The sequence below is a fragment of the Acomys minous genome (assembly GCF_964271855.1).
Source record: "Acomys minous genome assembly, chromosome: 2".
NCBI classification, from domain to species: Eukaryota; Metazoa; Chordata; class Mammalia; order Rodentia; family Muridae; genus Acomys; species Acomys minous.
Window position 1 is genome coordinate 133997865 of NC_140484.1, and position 23120 is coordinate 134020984.

At 49.7% G+C, this 23120-nt stretch overlaps 1 protein-coding gene across 1 annotated transcript in view; it reads left to right on the forward strand.

Moving 5' to 3' along the window:
• Window positions 1-23120, forward strand: part of CLPB (ClpB family mitochondrial disaggregase) — a 130755-nt gene that overhangs the window by 100514 nt on the left and 7121 nt on the right. Inside the window, exons 7-11 of the mRNA XM_084769108.1 lie at window positions 5071-5185; window positions 15535-15612; window positions 16721-16776; window positions 21505-21549; window positions 21913-22074. Of these exons, the coding sequence (XP_084625234.1) occupies window positions 5071-5185; window positions 15535-15612; window positions 16721-16776; window positions 21505-21549; window positions 21913-22074 (456 nt within the window). The remainder of the gene's footprint in view (window positions 1-5070; window positions 5186-15534; window positions 15613-16720; window positions 16777-21504; window positions 21550-21912; window positions 22075-23120) is intronic.

Sequence of the window (23120 nt, forward strand, 5' to 3'; positions counted from 1 at the left end):
CTGCCGTGGTGTTCAGATTCTCTAGCTCCCCAGGATTTTCTTTGCAAGGGAAGAAAGTCTGGGTCCTCAGCTGGACTCAGTCGTCACGGTCCTCCAGAGGGACTGGCTTCTCCGTCTCTCCTTGCCCTTCATGATCTTGCCATTGTCACAAGTGCAGGCTGGTAATTTTGTAGAATGTCCTTCATTTTGGGTTTTTCTACTGTTTCCTTCTGATTAATCTCATTTGATATTTCTGACCAGAAGAATACTCTCTGGTGTTTATTTTCAATATTTTCACCGTGTAGCCCAGAAGTTGGAGCAAATAGAGCAAATTTGCGCTTTCCATCTCATCTCCGTAATTAGACTTGAAACTCGGTGAAGAGGGGAGAGGGTGCCTCTGTCATCCCCGGATGGAAAGTACAGGCTCAGAGGCAGCCTTCCCAACTTAAATATGTGTCTCTCCTGCCACTGGCAGACCTGGCTAGGATTCACTTATCTCTCCAATCAAGACAGTGACATAGTCAACCTTCATAGCACTGTGAGGATCAAATCACTGACCCCAGATCAGACAAGACCATCAGTGAGTGCCAAAATGAGGGACTAAAAGTTTGCACAGTGACAGGATATTTACTTCACAGTGTTAAAGTTGTTCCCTTAAAATACTAATTACAAAGTGGAAAGTGGCAATGGATAAACCTAGCAGCTATCCAAGTGATGAAAGATCAGGAGTCAAGGAATTGTCAGCATCACACGCTCCAAATCTGAGAGCATCCTCACTGTAGCCACTTGCTTGCCCTTAACTTTCTCTCCAGCCCTGTCTTTGGACCTACCCAGCCATTTATAGAGATATGACAAGGTCAAAATCACATATGTAAATTCAAGCCAGGTTCTCTTGGCATCAGAAGAGAGAGAAAAAGAGAGCACCATCCCTGGCAGGATGGCTCTGAGGCTATAAAAGAAGGCCCAGTCCCCAGCAGGGATAGAGGGCCTCCGAGTAGACACAAAGAGAGGAGAGAAAGTGGAGAGCGGACTCTGGAAGCTGACCTGGTGAGACCAAGTCCAACAGGACTGGCAGGCGCCCTGTGGCCAGCCCTCTGCACATGGACTGTATGTTATGAGCTAGTTCAAGAGGCTTCCATGTCCCTTCCTACCTCTCTCACCCCATATCCCCTGTTCCATTTGACTGGCATCCCTCAGACTTTTTAAAAATGTACCTCAATAAGGCAGTTGCTTTGTGTTGGATGCCTCTGCTGTCGTCACTCCTACCCCAGTGTCCTCTGTGCTGTCTAGTCTGTTTTGTTGACCTTCCTGAGTAGTTCTTCCTGTCACCACATTTCAGGGACTCATGGAAGTCCTGACCATGACCTATTAGGAGTCAGAAGCATAGGACACCTGAAGGCACAGGAGTAGCCAGTATCTCTGGCGGCCTCACCTCCCCATGAGACTGTGCAAAGTTGGCTTGGCTTTTCTGTTCCTTTCTCTACACCTCACAATCCCACTTTTGCCCAGGGACTAATTCTGCCCACCTGCCACCAGCACCACAGCTGCCCTCTCCTCACCAGCCTAATCGTCAAACCTGTCCCCTAAGGCATGTCCAGTAATCAAAATGCTTGTCACACTGGCCTTCTACCCAAAGCCCTCCCATGCAGTGCCACTCACCTCTGAGTGGAGCAAGCTTAGCTAGGCCTTGCAGCCCTTTCCTGTAAATGCACTCACGGCTAGGAGAAGTGCCATATTAAATCAAGACTGATAGAAAGCAGAGGCTGCGACTGTCCAGCCAAGATGCAGCATGGGAAGCTGGCTGCTGGCCGTGCCAGGTGAGAGCGGCTGAAGTTAATTGTACCAGGCTTTTATCAGAAGGATGCTCTCTCCCTCCCCACACCTGCTCTCTCAGCAGCCCCTTCCCAGGACCTCTCAATCCAGCACCCTCGTTACTTCTTATGGCTTCAAGATAGTAGAAGCCCGATAAAACAGAGCCTTGAAATCAAGTGCTTCAGCCAGGCATGGTGGTGGTGGTGGCGGCAGCAGCAGCGGTGGTAGCGGTGGTGGCAGCACCTTTAATCCCAGTACTCAAGGAGGCAGAGGCAGGCAGGTCGTTGTGAGTTCAAGACCAGACAGCCAAGGTTACACAAGAGAAACCCTGTCTTGGGGGTTGGGGGAACAAAACAAATCAAGTATGTTCCTTCTCCAGACTTTTTTTTTTTCTTTTTTCTACTGAATAACTTTCCACAAGGCTGGGCTCAGGCTAGCTGCCTTTAAAAAGTGACTTGTGCCTAGTATGGACAAGGCCCAGTACTCAGGTCCCAGTAGTTTAAAATAATACACATTAAAAGCTTATTTAGTACAGACTCTTCTACACCATGACACATCAACAGAAAGCAGTACATTTGGCCTCCTTTAGCCCCCAGTATGGTGTGTGTGATATACGTGTATATAAATGCAGGTTCGTGTGCTCCACGGTGCACATGTGTGGAAGTCTGTGCTGTCCTCCCACCATAGGATCTGGATGTTGGAATCAGGTTGCCAGGTCCGCAGAGTGAATAAGCACTTTAACCCACTGAGCCGTCTTGCCAGCCCTCCTGTACATTTTTATCAAAGCAATCTGGTACACTTTCAGAAATGTTTTTCTAAATTAAATGTGTGAGGCTTGGGAGGATCTGGTATGTATTCTAGGGTTGGTTTTATAGGAACCTTTCCCAGTGCCATCTAGGAAGCTCCCAAGAAACCAACCAGTTCAATCATCCCCCTGCCACCCCCACCCACTCCCACCCCATGCTCACCTCCACAGCGGTTAGAACTCTTGCCCTTCATCCAAGAAATTAGTGGGATTACTAAAGCAACATAAAATCTTGAGCTACAAAGAAGAGTTGCAGAATTCCTGAGGAACCACAACAGTCACGCCTCATTCAACAAAATGAATACAAATTTTCATTAGGCTTTGCCTGGCACAGGAGGAAAGGTGTGTTCTATGAGGTCCATAGATGGAAACTACACAGAGTACATGCCATGTAGGGAAAACTGGGGGCCAGAGATGGCTGCCTCAAGTAGTCAAGGTGTCTCCTGGAGACAGCACCTGCAGACTGAGGTTCCAAGAGAGGGTGCCTCAGGAGGTGCTTCCAAGGCAGTAGACTTCTCTCCTGGCTTCCCTTTAAGACAGAGCACCCCTTCTTTCAATCTGTGGAACTCTGCCTATAATTGAATTAGATAATAGGAATCCTGTACTATACCCCAGCCACCTACCCCCCTCAAAAAACATTAGCCAACTGGTTACCAAATGGAGTAAAGGGAAGTAGTAGTTGTTTCTTTCTTTCTTTCTTTCTTTCTTTCTTTCTTTCTTTCTTTCTAGACAAGAGTCTCTACGTAGCCCTGGCTGTCCTGGAACTCCCTCTGTAGACCAGGCTGGTCTTGAACTCACAGAGATTTGCCTGCCTCTGCCTCCCAGGTGCTGGGATTGAAGCTGTGGGAAGTAGTGCTTATCCAAGACCAGGCCTGTCACATAGCTCAGAGTTAAAGTGCTTGCTTAGCATGAACAAGAATCCTAGGCGCAGTCCCCACTCCTAGAAGGAAAAGGAAAAAGGAAGAAAGAAAAATGGGCTCAAATGCTTCATAAAGGTAGGTATTTATTTCTAGGACGTCTGAGTCACTTGTACCCTCCCATACTTGCTGCATGCCAGGTTCTGCCAAGTGCTTGTCTCGTTTCCTCCTCAAGCACTGTCTCCATGCTCTGGTGAGGAAACGAAGATTCTGGGAGGTTCTTACTATCGCTGGTCACTAGCTCTTAAATGGATGAGGTGATTGGAGTTCATATCTGTCTATAGAGGAGCATGTTCACTGTGAGCCTGAAGAAGAGCCCACCTTCTCATGGGAGGGGACTATAAATTGAGGCAGTGGATAAAGTGCTGAGCATGGTGCCGGCACACAGCAGTCTCAGGGCAGTGTAGAAATGTGCCCAGCACATCCTTACAAGCCAGCCTCGCCTTCTGGCTCCTCTAGGGTCTCTCCAACAAGTTGGCACCATTCCAGAGAGAGAGAGAGAGAGAGAGAGAGAGAGAGAGAGAGAGAGAGAGAGAGAGAGAGAGAGAGAGAGTGTGTTGTCATCAGCACCTCCCCGCCCGGTGGGCCTGAGTGCTGAATGGGCTTGTGGACAGAGAGGAGGAAGAGGCAGATATATGGCTGGAGTTGGCAGAGCCAGGTGATGTATGTGGCGCCTGAGGGAGCTGCACAGTGGCTCTGGATTCCAGCCGGCAAGCGTCACTCCACTGGGATCGGCCCCGAATTATTGCTCCATATGAAACCGAGGACTGATGGGAGCTTTCAGCTACAGACTGATAGCAACAGCCAAAATTGGATTGTTTGCTATTTATTTTTTTTAACTTCTGTCAAGGTCACTACTATAACAGGAAAACACTACCCAAGTAGCAGGTATTTTTCATCCACTCTGCCCACAAGAACAATCTGCAACCACAACTTTTGTGACAGGGCCTTATCTTGACAGTTCTTTTCCAAGAGAGATGCCCACATCCCTGAGGCCTGGGGAGAAAAGCCACCTGAAGACCTGACATTTGCTTCTTGGTTTAGGATCTGCCAGTTTCCGCCTTTGTAAATACTTCCCAGTCAGGCCCACACCCTCAGCCCCCACTGCCCAGTCAGTCAGCAGTCCTCCAGCTTCTTCCAGTCCCCTGTCCCAGAGAGCCCCACTCAAGCATTCTCTATTTGTGTGCCCCCCCTTTCTATACACCACATCATCCTTTCCAGCTGTTCTCTCCTTTTTGTGGAGTTGAGGTAGCTTTCAGACGATGAGCAAACTTCTGCAGTAGCATCTTTAGTGAAAGATACAGTATACGCACTTAGAGCTGTCAAACCATGAGGAGAGTGGTGGGTTCTGCCCAAGAACTGTTTGTGGTCAGGCCCTGCAACTCGTGCATGTCCTAGAAGGGCGAGGAATGACCTGAACCAGCCTCCAGTGGTCATCAGCCAGAGTAGGGCCCCCAGGGCACCAACATCAGCAGTTTCCCCCTCCTCCAACGGACAGATTAAACCAAGGTCCTGCTGAGGCCAGCCCCCCTGAACCATTTGTTCTTTTCCCCTCAGTACTTGGAGAAGCAGAGAAAGCGTGAGGCAGAGGAGCGACGCCGCTTCCCACTAGAGCAGCGACTGAAGGAACACATCATTGGCCAGGAGAGCGCCATCGCCACTGTGGGTGCTGGTGAGTCCTGTCCTCAGCTCTAGTAGGGGGGGGGTGGGTAGCTTGTGCTCTGCTGCCCCAAAGCCAGAGGTGCAGTTTATTTTCAGTTACTATTTGCCGAGTACCATCTGTACCCCAGACATTGTCTTAAGCTAATTTAGTAGTCCTTAAAGCAATGCTGTGAGTTGGACACCATCAAATACCATTGTACAAAGGAACATGATACAACATTTAAGAAATTTGCTTGAGGCTGTTTCCCTGTGCATGGAATTAGAACTCTTTATCTGGTCCACAACCCCCATTTCCCACTTTTAAGGCAGGATACCTGAGACTTAGAGAGGGGTAGCTAAGGTAGAGTAAGACTTTAGTTTCTATATGCCAGCCAGCCCAGGATTCACCCCCAAACTTTGAGAATGGTTTGCCAGGAACTGCATGGCTGGATTTTATGGAAAACATCCCAAGAAGTGCCTTCTTCCCCATTGGTGACGGGCTCAGCCCCACCCTGAGGCCCTTGTGCCCAGGACAGCATGGACAGTGTGTGCCACTGAGGGCAAGGACCTCCTCTTCATTTTATGGACCTGTGTCTGTTTTAGGGTAACTCAAGGCAGGAGAGGCAGGGAAGCAGTTGCCTGTGCCAGACTAAACTGGGGTGGGAGGTCTCCCCTCAAGACAAGTGTTTCTCCTAGGATGGTCTCTGGACCAGCAGCCACTGTCTCAGGCCTCAGTTTATACCTGTGGAGTCAGAGCCTAGTTTTTATGGGTTTTTTAAAGTAATTTATTTAATTTTATTTTATGTGCATTGGTGTGAGGGTGTCAGATCACCTGGAACTGGAGTTACAGACAGTTGTGAGCTACCATGTAGGTGCTGGGAATTGAACTCAGCTCCTTTGGAAGAGCAAATAGTGCACTAAACCACTGAGCCATCTCTCCAGCCCTAGTTTTTATATTTTTAACAGACCCTTTAGGCTATCTGCCACTCAGCTAGAGTTTAAAACCTTCTATCCTAAACTGTCTGCTGGCCTGTTGACTGGTCCCTCTAAGCCTCTGTCCCATTACATGCTGCCCAGTGTCTGTTCGGGACTCACTAGGCTCTGCTTATTAAGAAAGAATCCATCAGGCTGGAATCTAGGCTGCCTTCTTTTGGGCACGCATTCAGGAGTAACTATTAAATAGTGGAAGTTACCCCAAGTACAGCTGAGCTGCCCAGTCTTCTCTCCATCGTCCTCGTGTGTCCTGAGACTCATGAGCCCTCAGCAGGACTGACTCCTTCAGCAGATGAGTGGAGCCAAGGAAGCAAAGCCACCATCCCATCTAGGCAGCCTGCAGGGTCAGGCAGGTGCCGGGAAGAGCCACCGTGTGGGCCCAGTCTGCACCTGGATGCTCTTGGGTTCTGGTTATACACTGGTGTCCAGTATATAAATAGAGGGGTGGACCCTAACTGAGGGCCTAATAGAACACACTACTGGTTGCAGTCTCACATCAACTTGAACTGGACTACAGCTGCCCTCATGATGATTCAGCTTCCTACAGACCAGTTTCCAATAGGCTTTATCCTAATCTCTGGCCCTCACCTCTCAGCAGCCCCTCAAGCTCACAAGTCAAAAGGCTCCCCAGAAATAGTGTTTTACATTTTCCTCTCTGTATCTCAATTCTTAGGCACCACTTTCCTTGCCTTTTCTTTGCCTTGGCTGTACTCACTTTGTAGACCAGGCTGGACTCGAACTCACAGTGCCCATCTGCCTCTGCCTCTGCCTCCCTGAGTGCTCAGGTTACAGACATGAGCCACAGAGCCTGGCCACATTCCTTTATAGTGAGGTACTAAGACCAACACCCATGACTCAGAAGCCCATGTTTCTCCTATCTGTGGCACACAGCACACAGCCTAGTCCTGTCCTTAAGATGTCTTGGGTTGGGTCCTGTACTCTTGAGGTCAAGCCCAGAGCTGATTACTTCCACCTGTAGCTGGGCACCTGGTCCCAGCTTGCCTCTTCCCGGGCTCTGAGCTGACCTCTGGTGCTTGTCTTGATGTCATCCCTTGCAATTGGCTCAGACTAGGTGATCTACTTTCTACCTCCAAGAACTGTCAGAATATGCACCCTGGCAACTCCCTTCCCTCAGAGCCCCTCTCTGTCTTCTGAACTGTGCATTAGGTCAGCAGTAAACTGGCTGCGAGAAAGGCCCACTCCTTGTCCCATATGGCTTGGCCCTGCTATGGTTCTGGTGACCCTACACGAAACAGTACCCTTGGGGGGTCCATGTTGTACAGACCGTGCCCTTTCCTTGCTTTCCTTTGCTGTGCATCTGCCTTGCTGAGGAGCCCTGCAGCTGGGATCACACTGAGAATGTCCTGTACCGTGTTCATTCCTGTGACCAGAAGCGTCTTGTATCCCAAAAGAAGGAATGAGCAGCCTAGTCAAAGCCTAAGGCTCTTTGAGTCTGAACTTGTGGTAGGCAAGCAGTACTCAGGACCCCGCTGCCCTGGAACCCCAGCAGGCCTGTCGTAACTAGAGGCTATGTCAGGCCTCTCTGGATTCCCCAAGCTAGTGTTGCATGTGTATTAGGGACTGTGTAGAGGGGGACAGAGCCTAGCACCCCATGGGTACCATGAGGATGGGCAGCTAGAGGAGTGCTGCAGAATGAATTGATTTGATAAATGGCCATTTATTACCCTCACGAATTGGCTGAAACCAATTTCGGTCACATCAACCCCTGGTAAGTGCTGGGATATTGATTTGTGCAAAGTAATACAGTGAATTTATCAGTGTGATCCCCAGCTGCGGGGCTTCTAGCAAGGCTGGCGCACAGTTACTGCCTTACAAATGGAGGAGCTAAAGCACCAGCCCGGCAAACCTGACCCCATGGGCACTCTTGTCTGTTAAAGGTCACATGATGCACCAGGCCAACCTACAAACCACATGGGCATGGAAAGTGAGTTTCTCCTTCTAGAACCCGAGCTGGTATTGGTCAAATGAAGGTTGGCCAACTTCCTGGGAGTGCAGCACAAGTCCCACTCACCTAGAAAGGCTGTCTGCCGAGCATATTCAGAACTAGGCCTCCAGGCACTGGACTCCTAGGTAGAAACATAGACGTTTCCTTGGCTCCGCCTTCCCTCCTCTTCACCCTGTAGTTCTGTCTTCTCTGGCCTCACTTCCTTTTCTGTCCATCATTTATTTCTGTACATCACTACTCATTGCTGTGGTAAAATACCTAAAGGAGAAAGGTTTTACTTGGGTTCATAGTTCAAGAATACAGTCCATAATAGCAGAAGATGATGGTGATAGGGGCTTCAGGCACTCGCTAACAGAGAGCAGTTAATGCTGGTGTTAGTTCACTTTCTCCTTTTTATTGAGTCTGGGACCCTTACCCATGTCCTGGTACCACCATGGGTAACCTAAGCTGGATCATCCCTCACCGGAATGCCCAGAGGCTTGTCTCCTCCATGAGTATAGGACCTGCCAAGCTGATAGCATGAGCCATCACAGCCTGACACTCCAATCTGGCCACACAATGTTCTTCGTGGGCCAGAGTGATCTTTAGAAAACTCAAATCTAGGTAGGGATAGAGAGATGGCCAGTGGTTAAGAGCACTGGCTGCAAGCCAGACGTGCTGGCTGAAGCTTGTAATTCCAGAAGCAGAGGTAGGCAGATCTCTGTAAGTTTGAGGCCAGCTTGGTCTTCAAAGCAAGTCTAGGACAGTCAAGGCTACACAGAGAAGTCCTATCTCGAAAAACAAAACAAGCACTGTCTACTCTTCAGAGGACCCAAGTTCAGTTCCCAGCACCTGCGTGGCAGCTCACAACCGTCTGTAACTTCTGGAAGATCCATCACCCTCACACAGACATACATGCTGGCAAAACACCAATGCACATAAAAATAACTCATTTTAAAGAAAAGAAAACACAAATCTAAGTATCACCCCTTGTTGAATCCTTTGAGTGGTCCTTCTTGTCCTGACATGGCATGTAGGGCCTGCTGATGCTGCCACCGCCACCTCCTTCATCTCGGCCCCGGCTTGAGCACTCACATCAACCACAACAGCCTGCCTTTGCCTTTCTGCTTGTCTGTCTGTCTGTCACTGCTGCCCTCTCAGCCTATAGCTGTTCTTCAGGCCTTCCTAACTCTAGGGTTCAGCTGAGTCCTATATACTAGCTAACCCAGTCCAGCAGCAGTGGACTTCAGGCGCCTTGTGCAAAGATACTGGGGACATGTTTGTGTTATCCACTCGCCACTCAAAGTAGGCACTGAAGTAGTTAATAAAATTCACTTATGTGGTGTGGTCCCTTGTCCCTTGTCCGCCCCTGTCAAGTGTGCTGAGGAAAGAAGAGAAACTACAGCACTTGTCCTCTGGTAGCTCACAAGCATACCGCAAAGAGAACTCTAGTAAGGTCATTAATTACAGCCATACTCCTTGGCCTTTGACCTCCTGGGTGAGCAGCAGGTCAGCCTGCACATACCTGACAGCTTCAGAACTGTGTCTATGTGAGACATGAGCCTCACAGACATTCCCCCAGGGCCCAGTAGATTCTCTGAATCCCCCGCACTATGCAAGTCTCTCCTTCCACTGCACTCCTACAGCAGGGGCTGCCCACACACCTCCCCTGGCGCACCTTCCAGTTCTCCCAGTGCTCAGGCCCTTTTCCCTGCGCTTCCTGTGAATGCCTGTCATTACATTAATGGTTTGGTGTCTACTGGGCTTGTGGATTTTTTTCTCAGAGGTCAGAGTTTACCTTGGGTCAACTGTTTCCTAGAGTTGGGCCATAGCTGTACAAAGGTTGAACAAAGCTGTACAGAGGTAAATGAAGACAGAACCTTTTGTTTTGTTTTGTTTTTCGAGGCAGGGTTTCTCTGTGAAGCCCTGGCTGTCCTGGAACTCACAGAGATCCACCTGCCCCTGCCTCCTGAATGCTGGGAATAAAGGGGTGTGCCACCACTGCCTGGCTAGGGAGCCCGTTTTGATACTGCTGGTATACACAAGGATGACTCCCAACCACAAGCTTCGCGCTATAGGACTAGTTCCCCAGGAGATGCCACAGGATGGAATAGCTGTGTTTCCAGGTTACTGGGTTGCTTTGAAAATCCTCCCACATGAGACCTTTAGAACTTATCAAGAGGGACTGGAGAGATGATGACTCAGCAGTTAAGAGGCCCTGAGTTCCAATCCCAGCACCCATATTGGCTCTCAACTGCCTATAACTCCAGCTCCAGGGGACTGACACCCTCTATGTCCTCCAGATACATAAATAAAAATAAATGTTAAAATAAAAGAACTTATCAAGACGTATGGGTCAGCTGCTCAAGCTGCCCCAGAACCTTTAGCTGGATGGAAGAACTTTTAGAGTACCAGAGCCTTCCCAGAATGCCCTACTCCACCTCATGCAGTTGCTCTGCCACACTCCCAGCATACCCACCCCATCTAGATCTTTGTGACAGCGTTTACCTGAGAGGTGCACACCAAGTGCATGACAAGAGCTTATTTGCAGAGGCCGCCTAGAGGGCTCAGGAGAGACTAGCAGAAGTGACCACAGCACTGAGTCTCCCAACCACACTGTCCTCTGTAAAACGGGAGTTGGAGAATCAGCCTTCCTTTTTGCAATCCCAGAGATACCAAGAATTGAAACCAGTGAGAAGCTAGGCTCAGGGACCCCTGGGGAATTAGAGTGTCCAGCACCTGCCTCCTAGAACAGATTCAGGTTAGGGCACTTTTTCCCCTGGATACAAAGGCACAGGCAGAAGAATCCCTTACATTGATGCCCCTAGTTGATGTTCCTAGAGTCTTCCTGTATGAGACAGATAATGTATACCACTTGAGATATTTTAAAATGCTGACACTGAGCCAGGTGGTGGTGGCTCTCACCTTTGTTTCTAGCATTCAGGAGGCAGAGGCAAGCAGATCTCTGAGTTCTGCCAGCCTGGGCTCACCAAGAAACCCTGTCTTTTTTTTTTTTTTTTAATTTATTCTTGTTACATCTCAATGGTTATCCCATCTCTTGTATTCTCCCATTCTTCCCTCCCTCCCGTTTTCCCCTTATTCCCCTCCCCTATGACTGTGACTGAGGGGGACCTCCTCCCCCTGTATATGCTCATAGGGTATCAAGTCTCTTCTTGGTAACCTGCTATCCTTCCTTTGAGTGCCACCAGGTCTCCCCCTCCAGGGAACGTGTCAAATATGAGGCACCAGAGTTCGTGTGAAAGTCATACCCCACTCTCCACTCAACTGTGGAGAATGTTCTGTCCATTGGCTAGATCTGGGTAGGGGTGTAAAGTTTACCGCCTGTATTGTCCTTGGCTGGTGCCTTAGTTTGAGCGGGACCCCTGGGCCCAAATCTGCCTATCATAATGATCTACTTGTAGGTGAAACCCTGTCTTGGAAAAACATAAAAAATAATTAAAAGTCAAAAAAATTAAAGTACCGACACTAACTGCCCTCAGGGCCACCACTGTGATTCCCGTTGCTCTCCCCCTCATTTTCGCCCTACTCTCAGCAGCCTGTCTTCATGCTTTCCTAACCACTAACTCACTTTCTCTTCACGGGGAGCTGACAGCATATGAGCCTGTGTGTTTTACAAGTGAAGAAGCCAAAACTATAAAGGAGTGGCAGGAGACAGGACTCCAGGCCAGCTCCTCTTAACTCACGGCGTCGCCACACCACGCTGTAAGTGAATGCATACCGCAGACCTGATAGCTAGGGGCATTATGATGGAACTAGTCCTGAAGGCTTGGAACACATACATGTTTCAGCGGTCTCGCAGTAACAGACGTGGCCAGGAGAAAGCATCTGGTGGGAGACAGGACACACGTGCGATGTGCACTAGTACAGCCTGGTTGGAACTTATAGAGCTGGGGTCTATTGCGGGGTGCGGGGTACTGAGCTGCTCATGCAAAAGGCACCACCCACCACCCACCTCGCACTGTGAAGAGCCAAGAGCAGTAGTGAGGACAGGATAAGGGCACAGTGCTGGATGGCTGAGGTTGTCGGATTGGAAAACTGCAGGAGAAAGAAAGTTTTGAGAGTGAGTCAGGACTACGAGAGCTGCCTGTCTTTGCTATGGTCCTCACACAGCGTAGGCAGGCTCAGGGGTCAGCCACAGTGAGCCAAAGCCCTGCTCTTCTGATTATGTCCCTGTGGACCTGAGCAGATTTCCTAACGTCTGTGTGCATATTCTCATCTATAAAACAGGAATCAAGTTCCCTGCCCATCTTGCCTCATAGAATCATAATGAGGCAACGTGAGGTCATTGATATAGAGGTTCTTCGTAAACTATAAACTGTAAAGTACTGCAGAGTAAGTCGCACATTTGCTGAACCACAGTGAGAGCGTCAGTACTTATGGCCACATGGATATGGGTCCACTCAGCTCTCCATCTGGCCCAACCTTTACCCTGGCCTGACAGGACTCTGCAGGCTCCCCAGCCTCAGCCCTCAGCCACATCACACCCTGGGGCTCGCCTTCCCCAGTTTTTCCTAGCTGCCATCATTTTTCATTCTGTCGGACTCCATCTGCTTGGCCGTTTTTCTCTTCAGATATTATTAGAAATATCCAGAGTTATAATTGTTTAATGGTTGGCATTTCGCCTGTTTCACAGGGACCCCAGAGCAGGCCCACCGCAGACTCATGCCCTGGGTCTGGCAGAATTGACCAGGGACAGCTGTGCAGTGGAGTCTGCCTGGCATTATAAAGAGCTCTCTCCCAGGTGCATTATTAGAAAGGAAGGGGAAAGATGGCCCCAGGCGTAATTCAATTCCACATTCTCCATGGTGTGTTTGTGTGTATGTGTGCTGCACAGCCCAGCAGTGTGCAGCTCTCACTGGGCTAGGATGCTACCCCAAAAGAACAGCCAAGAACAGAGCCTCACAAACACGATACCCTGCCTGAGGGTGCCAGTCCACCTGTCTGAGTGATGCTGGGTTCTTCTGCCTCCCCAAAAACACAAAGCCTAAATCTGCTTCAGGCTTCCTCTGTTCTCCACAAAGATTGCCATATCTGCCAGCCTTTGAAAGAACATGGCTCTTTTCCGCTGACCCTCTGTCACCCTGCCCATACATATACACACTTGTTCACACATAGCGACCACAGAGCCTTAACTTCTGCCAATTAGTACCTGAACTTGTCCCCAAGTACCCCTCACCCCTAGCTCCTTGTTTCTGTTGGCACCAGCGATTCCTGCTTAAACATGCTTTGAGTTTCCTCCGTTATCCCTGTGTTCAGGCCCATGAGGACTCTGAGTACCCCCCTAACCAGGCCATTCAGAGAACCCCAGCCAGTTATTTAGAGAAGATCCACACTTCAGCCCACGGGGGAAATCAGGCCATTTCCCCCAGCCCTTCTCAGGGAGCGACTCCTGTCAGCACAGGTGGCTAGCCTGTGTTCCATGAGCGTGCATTCTTTCCATCTGTTTCTAGAAGGTGAGGAAGAAAACAAGCATAGGGCTTACTGCCTTAGACAGGTGGCCCAGACCCAGTCTGCTCCACCTATCCCTTATGCTCTCTCCTTCCCTTCGCTCTGGGCCCACCACCACTCCAGATTCTGCCCCTGTGATCTGTCATCAGCTCTGCAGCTGCTTTGATGCCAAACTGCATAACATTTGGGAGCTTGACCCTCCAGATTGGCAGACACTAAGACTGTTGACTCCTCCATTGGGGACGTTTCCAGGCCTTGTTCTCTGACATCTATCCTTTTCTTATTTTCCTGTGACACTCTGGGGACCAGACCAGACAGACTTTCCATCTGCAGACAAACCCTGACATTGTACAGTCCTCTGTCCTCTTCCTGCTCCTAACCACTGTGTTTCCATTAGTGTGACCCAGATTGGAGCTCACTTCTTAATGCGGGTGTATCGGGCATGGGGTTTTTGTTTGTTGGGTTGTTGTTCTTGTTTGTAAAGGCAAGTTTTGGGAAAGAAGCAACTCTTTTTTAAATTAATTTATTTATGTATTCACTTTACATCCCAATTTTAGTTCCTACCCTCCCTCTTCCCCTATTCCTCAGAAAAGGGGAGCCACCACCCACCCACTCCAGCTCATTAAATTGCTTCAAGACTGAGAGTTTGCCCCTGTGGCTTGTCGAGGCAGCCCTGCCAGGGGGAAGTGATCAAAAAGCAGGCAACAGAGTCCATGTCAGAGACAACCCCCCTCCCCTTACTAGGAGACCCACATGAAGCCTGAGCTGCCCATTGGCCACATCTGTGTAGGGGGCCTAGGTCCAGTCCATGCATGGTCCTTGGTTGTTGCTTCGTCTCTGCAAGCCCCTCGGGTACTGGCTAGTTGGCTCTGTTGGTCTTCTTGTGGAGCTCCTGTCACTCCAGGTCCTTCTCTCCTTCCCCCCACTTTTCCACAAGACTCCCTACATTTTACCCAGTGTTTGGCTGTGAAGTCTCAGCATCCGCTGCTGGGTGGAGCCCCTCAGAGGTCAACTACGCTAGGATCCTGTCTGTGAGCATGGCAGAATATCTACCAGCTATGCCTTCTGCCAGCTACATGACTTAAACAAGTCTCTGTCTATTCCTCTGTTTCCTGTTCAGATAATGCAGTTAGAAATCCTTTCCTTTCGGTGTCTCTGTGGGTCTGGAATAAACAGACTGTTGGTGGTTCCAGTTGTACCTAGTGTGCAGGGCATTCAGTTAGCGACTCTTCCTATGGCTCTGCCTCATTCCACTCCCCACTCTTCCACTTGCAGTCTCATCCTGTCACTCTGTAGCTGAGACTCAGTTTCCTCACCTTTGTGCATAGCCCTTGACCACTTACTTCCTCTTGAAGAAGAGCCTCAGGAGACCTAGTACAAATCTGTCCCACTCCTCACCCTAAGCCCTCCAGAAGCCATAGTTAGCAGAGATGGACCCAAAGCTCTACACCACCCTTGGCTGGCTTACAGAAAATGCTTTGGGCTCTGTTTCCACTTCCTAACCCACACACCAGGACAGAGTTGGTTTCCTCAAACGGGAAAGAACCCAAATCTTAACACCTCCCTACGTCCCTAAGTATCACCATAAAAGTCTCTGCTATTTTCCCAGGTGAGTAGAGGGGTGACCAGCGAGAGTTAACGGTCCTCTCAGATTCTCCTCCACCAGTCCCCACCCCCTTCACCTCCATTCACCATCCACCCGCCTTTCGGTTTCCCTGGCAACGCTGAGTGCTCATCCTGGAAAACTTTATCCGAAATCTGCTCTGGGCAGCTTTCCAAATCCATGCTAACCTGATTAGGTGTCTCTAGGGGCCTTGCCGGCTAATCAGATTAGGCAGCACTAATGGTAGTGAGGACTCTGAGTGGGCGCAGAGCAGTAAAACATATTGTATACTTAGTGATAATTATCCTGCCTTTTGTGTCATTGATTTATCTGTCTCCCTCCCCATCCCGTGCTGTGTGTTTGGCCGTAGCGATCCGACGGAAGGAGAACGGCTGGTACGATGAGGAGCACCCTCTAGTCTTCCTCTTCTTGGGATCATCTGGAATAGGTAATCATGGGCAGACCGACCACTGGGGCAGGGGAGCTAGAGAATCATCTGGCCTGAGCCTGACAGCTCCAGAAGCAGCTGCTCGAGATCACAGAGCCACCAAGAAGACCTGGGCTTCTTAATCACGTGCCATGGTGCCCAGAGCTGGAGCAAGGCTGAATTCATTTGGTGCACCAGGCCATTGGAGCCTGTTAGCCCTGGCCCAGGTACTGTGCATCCCCGCAGGCTCACCTCTGGGGATAACTGCACCACCTTCACTGCCTAGCACACCAGCTGTCCTTGGGGCAGCCTACCTTTCGGAGGCTTGGGAAAACTCCTGTGCACAGTGCACAGCAGGACTGACTGCAGTAGGGGGCATGGATGCTTTCTAGTTGGTTGGTCTGAGACACTCCCTGCCTTTCCTCCACCCCTACCTCCCTCCATGGTCTTGACAAGTATCTCATGGTATTGCCACTACCTCTTACCCTCTCAGCACCTTCATGGACCCGACTGTCCTCACATCCCAGAAGGTCAGTGACCCTGACCATGAAGCTCTGTGTACCACATAGTGGCTTTACAGTCGTTCCAGGTGGGAAGTACTCTGTCCTAGCCTTTTCTTGGCCTGAGGCTCCAGAGTCCAGGAGAACGCCTGGGCCACGAGTGCGTAAGAGAGATGCAGGGCATGAGGCAGGAGGTCAGGGCACTCCTAGACAACATGAGGTAGTGCTGAGCTTCAAAGGATGTTGGATTATGAGTCCTCCTGCCCACCTCCACTCTTCAGGTGCTGCTACAGAGGAAAGTCCTTGGTTTCATCACAGGAAAATTGAGAGGAAATGCAGACTTTGATTGTGGTCTCAGCTTCCCCACTCATTCCCTGGGTGACCCCAGGAGAGTTTCTGAATCTTAGTTTCCTGTCCGCACATGAAGCATTTGTTAATGTTCTTTTTACTTCTTGAGACAGGGTCTCCTTACATAGCCCTGGCTGTCCTGAAACGCATTAAGTAGCTCCTCCTATGTCTGCCTCCTGGATGCTGGAGTCAAAGCTGTGGCCACCATGCCCGTCCCTAGTGTTCTCGCACTCCAAAGATTGTCATCTGGTCCTGACCCAACTCATCTCCCTTACTCCTAGGAAAAACAGAGCTGGCCAAGCAGACAGCCAAGTACATGCACAAAGATGCCAAAAAGGTAAGGAATTGAGGCCAAGGTCTAATCTACAAGCCAGCAAAGCCTTGCATTTATGCTTGTTGTCTTGAAATCTAAGCAGCAGCTTAGATCAAAAAACTGGGCCCAGGCCCCAGAAGCAGGCCTTGGCTCTAGCCAGGAATTGCTTTAGGAATTAACCTTTTCACGCCTCAGTTTCTTAGCTGTGAAGTAGACATGATCATCTTTAGCCTGAGAGCTAGCTGAGGGTCACCCACACATTGCTGAGCACCCTGTCCTTGGCAAGCATCCTGCTGGATGTACTCACAGCTAATAACGGTTTATTGAGGCCCCTCTCTCTACAGGAGCTCAGGCTAGCTCGGCGCCCCAGCCAGGCAGGCCTGTGCTATAGCAAACCAGGGAGGCTTCTGGAGAAAACAAGTAGGAATGGCACAGTGTCTGCTGCTTCTCCACTGAGTATGTGCCCTCAACTGGGACTGCCACCTGCTTCTTCCTGTAGCCCAGAACCGCAGATTCTCTCCAGCTCCATTTAAAGGCCTTGGATGACAGGAGATGCTGTTGAGAAAGCAGTCCTTGATGACACTACAGAACACTCAGTGAAAGCAAAGTACCTTCCTCATATGCCCTGGAGGTTGCCCAAGACTCCTGTAGCCTGCCTGGTTTCATGGACAGTCCTCCCTTCCCACCCCCCAGAGGCAAAGAAGGGCTGCGGAGGCCTCTTCCAGCCAAGTAGCCCCAGCAGCAGAGTCCTGAACTCCTTGCAGCTTGTGTCTTTGTTGTTCCCTTGGGGATCCCCTGGGGATCCTCAGAAGCAAGGGAGCCCCGGCTATGTGAGCCCCTTCTGTGGAGCAACTGGCAGCAAACTCAAAACTTAACCTGTCTGCCAGCAGCTGTGCTCAGCCTCTGGCAGAGCCACCGCAGACCCACTAGACAGGCGGGCAGGCAAGAGGAGTGTGTGGCATGCTAATGTGCTCCAGCCGAAATAGCGGCTTTAGACGATTCATCAGGTTGGCAGCGATTGAAACAATTAGCACTCTGGAAAGGGCCATAAACTAGCAGGACTATTAGGAAAGATGCAGTTACGGGCAGGAACCACCTGATTAGGGATGAAGAATTCTGAGTGGTTTAATTTTAATACTGTCAGAAAGGTTAATATTTAATTACAAATTATAATCTCCTTATCCCTGCTGTCTTAATACATCTTCATACACGGTGCACGTAGGAGGAGAGTATCTGCCGACTCGCTGCTGTAGAAAGTCGGGGTGCTACTGGAAACTGATGGTGTGGGTACTTTCTAATCGGTACATCTAAATGGGAGACAGAATTTCCCCCCACCCACCCCCCTCCAGCAGGGTGTCCCACAGGTGAGATGGTGCCTTCCCACAGTACACAGCTCCCACAGAAGGCAAGTAGCACCTTCTCACTAGAGCTACTTGCACCAAGTAGGGTGCACCAAGCCCTAGAGCCGGGGACTCTTGCCTCTGGTTCCAGTTCTGTTTCCTCCTGGACCTAGGTAGCTTCTTCCCCACAAAACCCAGCTTTCTTGCCTCAGGGTAAGGCTCTCTATTCCTGCGTCTGAAATTGTGGTGAGGTTGTGGTTGCCCATTAGCTCAGTCAGGCTTTAGCACATTGTCACAGGCTACTGTGTCACCTTAGTCCATCAGAGCAGTGCCCACCTGCTGTGTGTGCTTACTTGACCCTGTGAGGGACTTGGCATCTGCTTGAGAGAGCTGAAGACCTGGAGCAGTAGGAGGCTTACCCACAGGCATGTGTTAGGAGGAGGCTGCGCCCAGAGTCCAGCCTTCCACTCTGCTCAGCACCATCCTTGTCAGCAGGGTGAGGATCGATCGGGGAGGTCGATTTGTCTGATTCACAGAGGAAGACAAGATACATAACAGACCCCCCCCCAAAAAAATTTACATACTAAATCATATGCAATTCTTCTATAAAACTCCGTATCCGTCCAGCCCCCTGGGCCAGGTCATTACAGAACATGTTACCTGGGCATTACGTCCACTCATGTTGGAAGCATGCCTTCAAAATCCAAGAGAACCCTAGACTGTAAGCTGATGCGCTGGTAGTCCTGCTGCTCCAAGACACTGGGTAAAGTGCGAACGGTGGTAGGGTTGAGCCCAGGTCATGTAGCCTCATCACAAGTGGGAGCTCTCTTCCTGTGCCTCCCAAGGTGGCTCGTGAAGTGAAGTGAGCGCGGGCATCCGGGGCTCTCGATCCTCACTTTACTGGTTTGTGAAGAGACACTAATGCTTACTGCCTTGCGAGGGTTATTTATATTCTTACCAGATCCACTCATGAGCGTATTGGTTTTTCTCCCCCCTCCGCTTCTGTACTATTTCTCCCCAACTGGACAGCCTTGTTAACTCGTCAGAGCTAATAATCCTTGAGAAAGAGCCTTTGGTTCTGTGATGTCATCATAAGGTCAGGGACTGGAGCTTTGAAGACTTTCAAGTTTTAGTGGCACTATGGTGACAAGTTTTTGAGTCTCCTGCAAGTGTTTGAGTCTCCTGTGTGGAGTTGACTGGGATGCTGGTTTCATCTGTTTTCTAAGAAGTAGGTTCCATAATGCTGCTATCCCATTAGATTACTAAGACAATGATATAAAATGTTAGAGTCCATTACTCATACATAGTGTTACATATTACCCATAATGCACAGTCAACACATGTTGGATGTGACCATAGTTTCTGTTTTCTCACTCTGTACATAATCCTAAGTTAAAGTCACATGAAACCAAAAAGATTCCCGCCAAGAATATCAAACCCCAAAACTTGCCCAAGCCGCTTAGCACGACTTTAGAATAGACTCTAGAATAAATAGGGCGGGGTCAACTTGCCGTAAGAAAGCACTGTTGTATACCTCCTGACCCTGTGACAGTCCCTTCCATAAGAAAGCACTGTTCTATACCTCCTGACCCTGTGACAGTCCCTTCCATAAGAAACCACTGTTGTATACCTCCTGACCCTGTGACAGTCCCTTCCATAAGAAAGCACTGTTCTATACCTCCTGACCCTGTGACAGTCCCTTCCATAAGAAAGCACTGTTCTATACCTCCTGACCCTGTGACAGTCCCTTCCATAAGAAACCACTGTTGTATACCTCCTGACCCTGTGACAGTCCCTTCCATAAGAAACCACTGTTGTATACCTCCTGACCCTGTGACAGTCCCTTCCATAAGAAACCACTGTTGTATACCTCCTGACCCTGTGACAGTCCCTTCCATAAGAAACCACTGTTGTATACCTCCTGACCCTGTGACAGTCCCTTCGGAGCACAGACCACTGAGAACCCAGCTGTTGACAGAGCGGAAATGAAGGGCAGGACTTGTCATGACCAAAAACTTAACATCAAAGCGTGTATGGCCTGGGACAAGATACTCCAGTCTGTGGCTTGTTTCTTCCTTCGCTGCGTACCACAGGCGTGTATGCACTCTGAGCCATTTCGTGGCTTCCTCACAACATGGCGGGGCATACACAAAGCATAGCAACTCTCAACTACCATTATCAGATGTGTGTCCATGACTTTTCCAGGTTTTTGCTCCCTCTGGGCAGCAGCACTCTGAGCTGTGCCTTTCCAGAAGCTTCTACGAGTGAGCTGCTGAGAGATTCTCTTGGAAGTGCTGCTTGTGCCCCATAACTGAGAGCAGTCCCTGCCCGCCACATAGCCTTAATAAGAACTTTCTAAGCCCTTTTCTATCTACTGGTGGGTAGGAAGGGTTTCTCCTCAGACTGCAGCTGGGGCAAGCAGAGGAGCCAAGAACCTGGTATTGTGCAGGGAAGTCAGTGGAAGAATTGAGTCCAGCGCCCTGGCTCCCGGCCCAAGCTCCTCCAGCCTGTACTACATGCAGTGACTGGACAGACAACTTAAACGGCTTTGCTGAGTGGCTGCCTGAACAGTGGTCTGGCTAGAGTACACTGTGATGCCTCTGTCTGAGTGTCCTGGTGCCATGTTGCCCTCAGCCCCTGGGAACCGCAGTCCTGTACATTCTATAAGAGTTCAGTAAGCAGAAAGGAGCCAGGTACCTACAATGCCCTCAGAGCTCCAGGGATCTGAGACAAGAAAGGGGCTCTCTGCCTGTGTTAAATCCACATGCTAGCTCCTCTTTCCCTGACATTAACTGTCGCTCTCCCCAACGGGCTTCCTGGGCAATCACCACATGCCCATGGAAAGAGAAGACTTGCAGGCTCATCTCAGATGCCTGTTAAGAAAAGAAACGTGAAACAAAAGCACTGTGCTACAGAGAAAAAGCAAGGGGACATATGCCTCCCACAGCCTTGCAAAGTTGAGGAGCACTGTGGAGCCCCACCCTTCCTCCAGTCACCTTCTGCACTGGAAAGCTGACCTTGACCATGCCTGCCTGTTCCACTCATACTGCCAAATTGCTGCTTCTTGAGGACAGGGACTTCAGTGCTGGACACACATGGAACAGCCGCTGGGAGTGCGGAGGGAGGGAAATGGGAACTGTAGCTAATGTGCTAATGAGACCTGGAGAAGCCGCCTGAGGGAAGGGACATCTTGAATCATATTTAGAAGGCCAGAGATGTGATTTGGCCTTATTAAGGTAGAAAATGAAAGTATCCTTTGGGGAAGTGACTGGGTAAAGAAGGCAAAGGCTGAGGAAATGTGGATTTGGGAATGTGGCCCATCTGAAGGCCCAGGACAGCCCAGGGCTCTGGCCTGGGCCCTTCCCTTGCCTCTTGTCTCGCACTGACAACCCTCCTGCTTATTCCCATGCAGGGCTTCATCCGGCTTGACATGTCTGAGTTCCAGGAGCGACATGAGGTAAGACAGTCTTCAGGGCAGTGTGCTTCCGAGGGCCTATCATCATGACTACTTGGTGTTTTGTATGACTTGTCACTTGAGCCTTTGGCTTCCAATAATCCTAGCAGACCTGGGATGTATCCTGAGGCTGGAGGGTAGGGTAATATGAACAATAGGGTCACTGATGTGTCCTGCACAAAATTTGCTCTAAAGAAACTGACCTGTCTGCTCTCCCATTGTGACAGGATTCTGACCTGTAGCTAACTATCCTTGATGAGACTGGCCCTCTTAATTCTGCATGCAGCCATCTTCCCACATTGGCCCCATATTGTAAGCTAAAAACAGAAAAAAAGACCTAAGTAACATGTTCTTGCCTTACACCAGGTGGCCAAGTTTATCGGGTCCCCACCAGGCTACATTGGCCATGAAGAAGGTGGCCAGCTGACCAAGAAGCTGAAACAGTGCCCAAATGCAGTAGTCCTCTTCGATGAGGTGGACAAGGCCCATCCAGATGTGCTCACCATCATGCTGCAGCTGTTTGATGAGGTAAAAGCAGGCTGGCCCAAGCATTAACGGGGTCTGCAAGCTATAGGAATCTGGGGCCCAGAGCCTGTCTGATGGGTCCTGTTTAGTGCTCAGTTACTTGGGAAATGTGACTCCATCCCCTGGTGGGGTAGAGCCCCTGTGAGCCACTTGAAGAGAAACCAGCTAGATTTCATGGGCTCCTAGGCTGCCTTCTAGAGGTGCAGTAGGGTAGGGGTGTAGGAGACAGGAATTTTAGTTCTAGCCCTGCTGCCAACTGCCTTTTTTACTTTAGCAAGTCACTGCCCATCTCTAGATACCAAAGGCCTCCAGGGACAAACAAGGAAGTTGCATTATTTTATGTGTATGGTGTTTTGCCTGCATGTGTGTCTGTGTGCCATGTATGTATTGTCCACAGAGGCAAGAAGAGGGCATCAGATCCCTTAGGGCTGGAGATACCGATGGTAACTACCATGTGAGTGCTAGGAATCAAACCTAGGTCCTCTGGACAAGCAGCCAGTCCTCTTAACTCCCAGCATGTCTCCAAGCCTGCACTCTTTTATTACTGATGAACTAGTATTGCTGATCTTACAAATTGGTCAGCCCCTCCACTAGTCAAGGTAGGCTATAAATGAGAACTTTCTTCTCTCTACTTGACGTCTATGTCTACTAAAGATTTAACAAATGGGGCTGGAGAGATGGCTCAGCAGTTAAGGGCACTGGCTGCTCTTCTAAAGGACCCAGGTTCAGTTCCCAGCACTCACGTGGCCGCTCACAGCTGTCTGTAGCTCCAAGATCTGACACTATCATGAACACATGCATGCAAGCAAAATACTAATGCGCATAAAAAAGATAGATAGATAAAAAGACATGATGGTGGTCACCTGTGATAGCCAGGAAGAAATTAGCTCTTTTTTTTTTTTTTTTTTACAAAGGAAAATACCAAAGTTCAGAGAAGGTATAAAGGGTAACTGCAGAACTGCAGAGCTTCTGTGTAAAACACAGGATTAGAGTGTTTAGAGTGTAGATACATGTGATCCCAGCGCTCGCTGCCCTCTGTACCTTGTCTC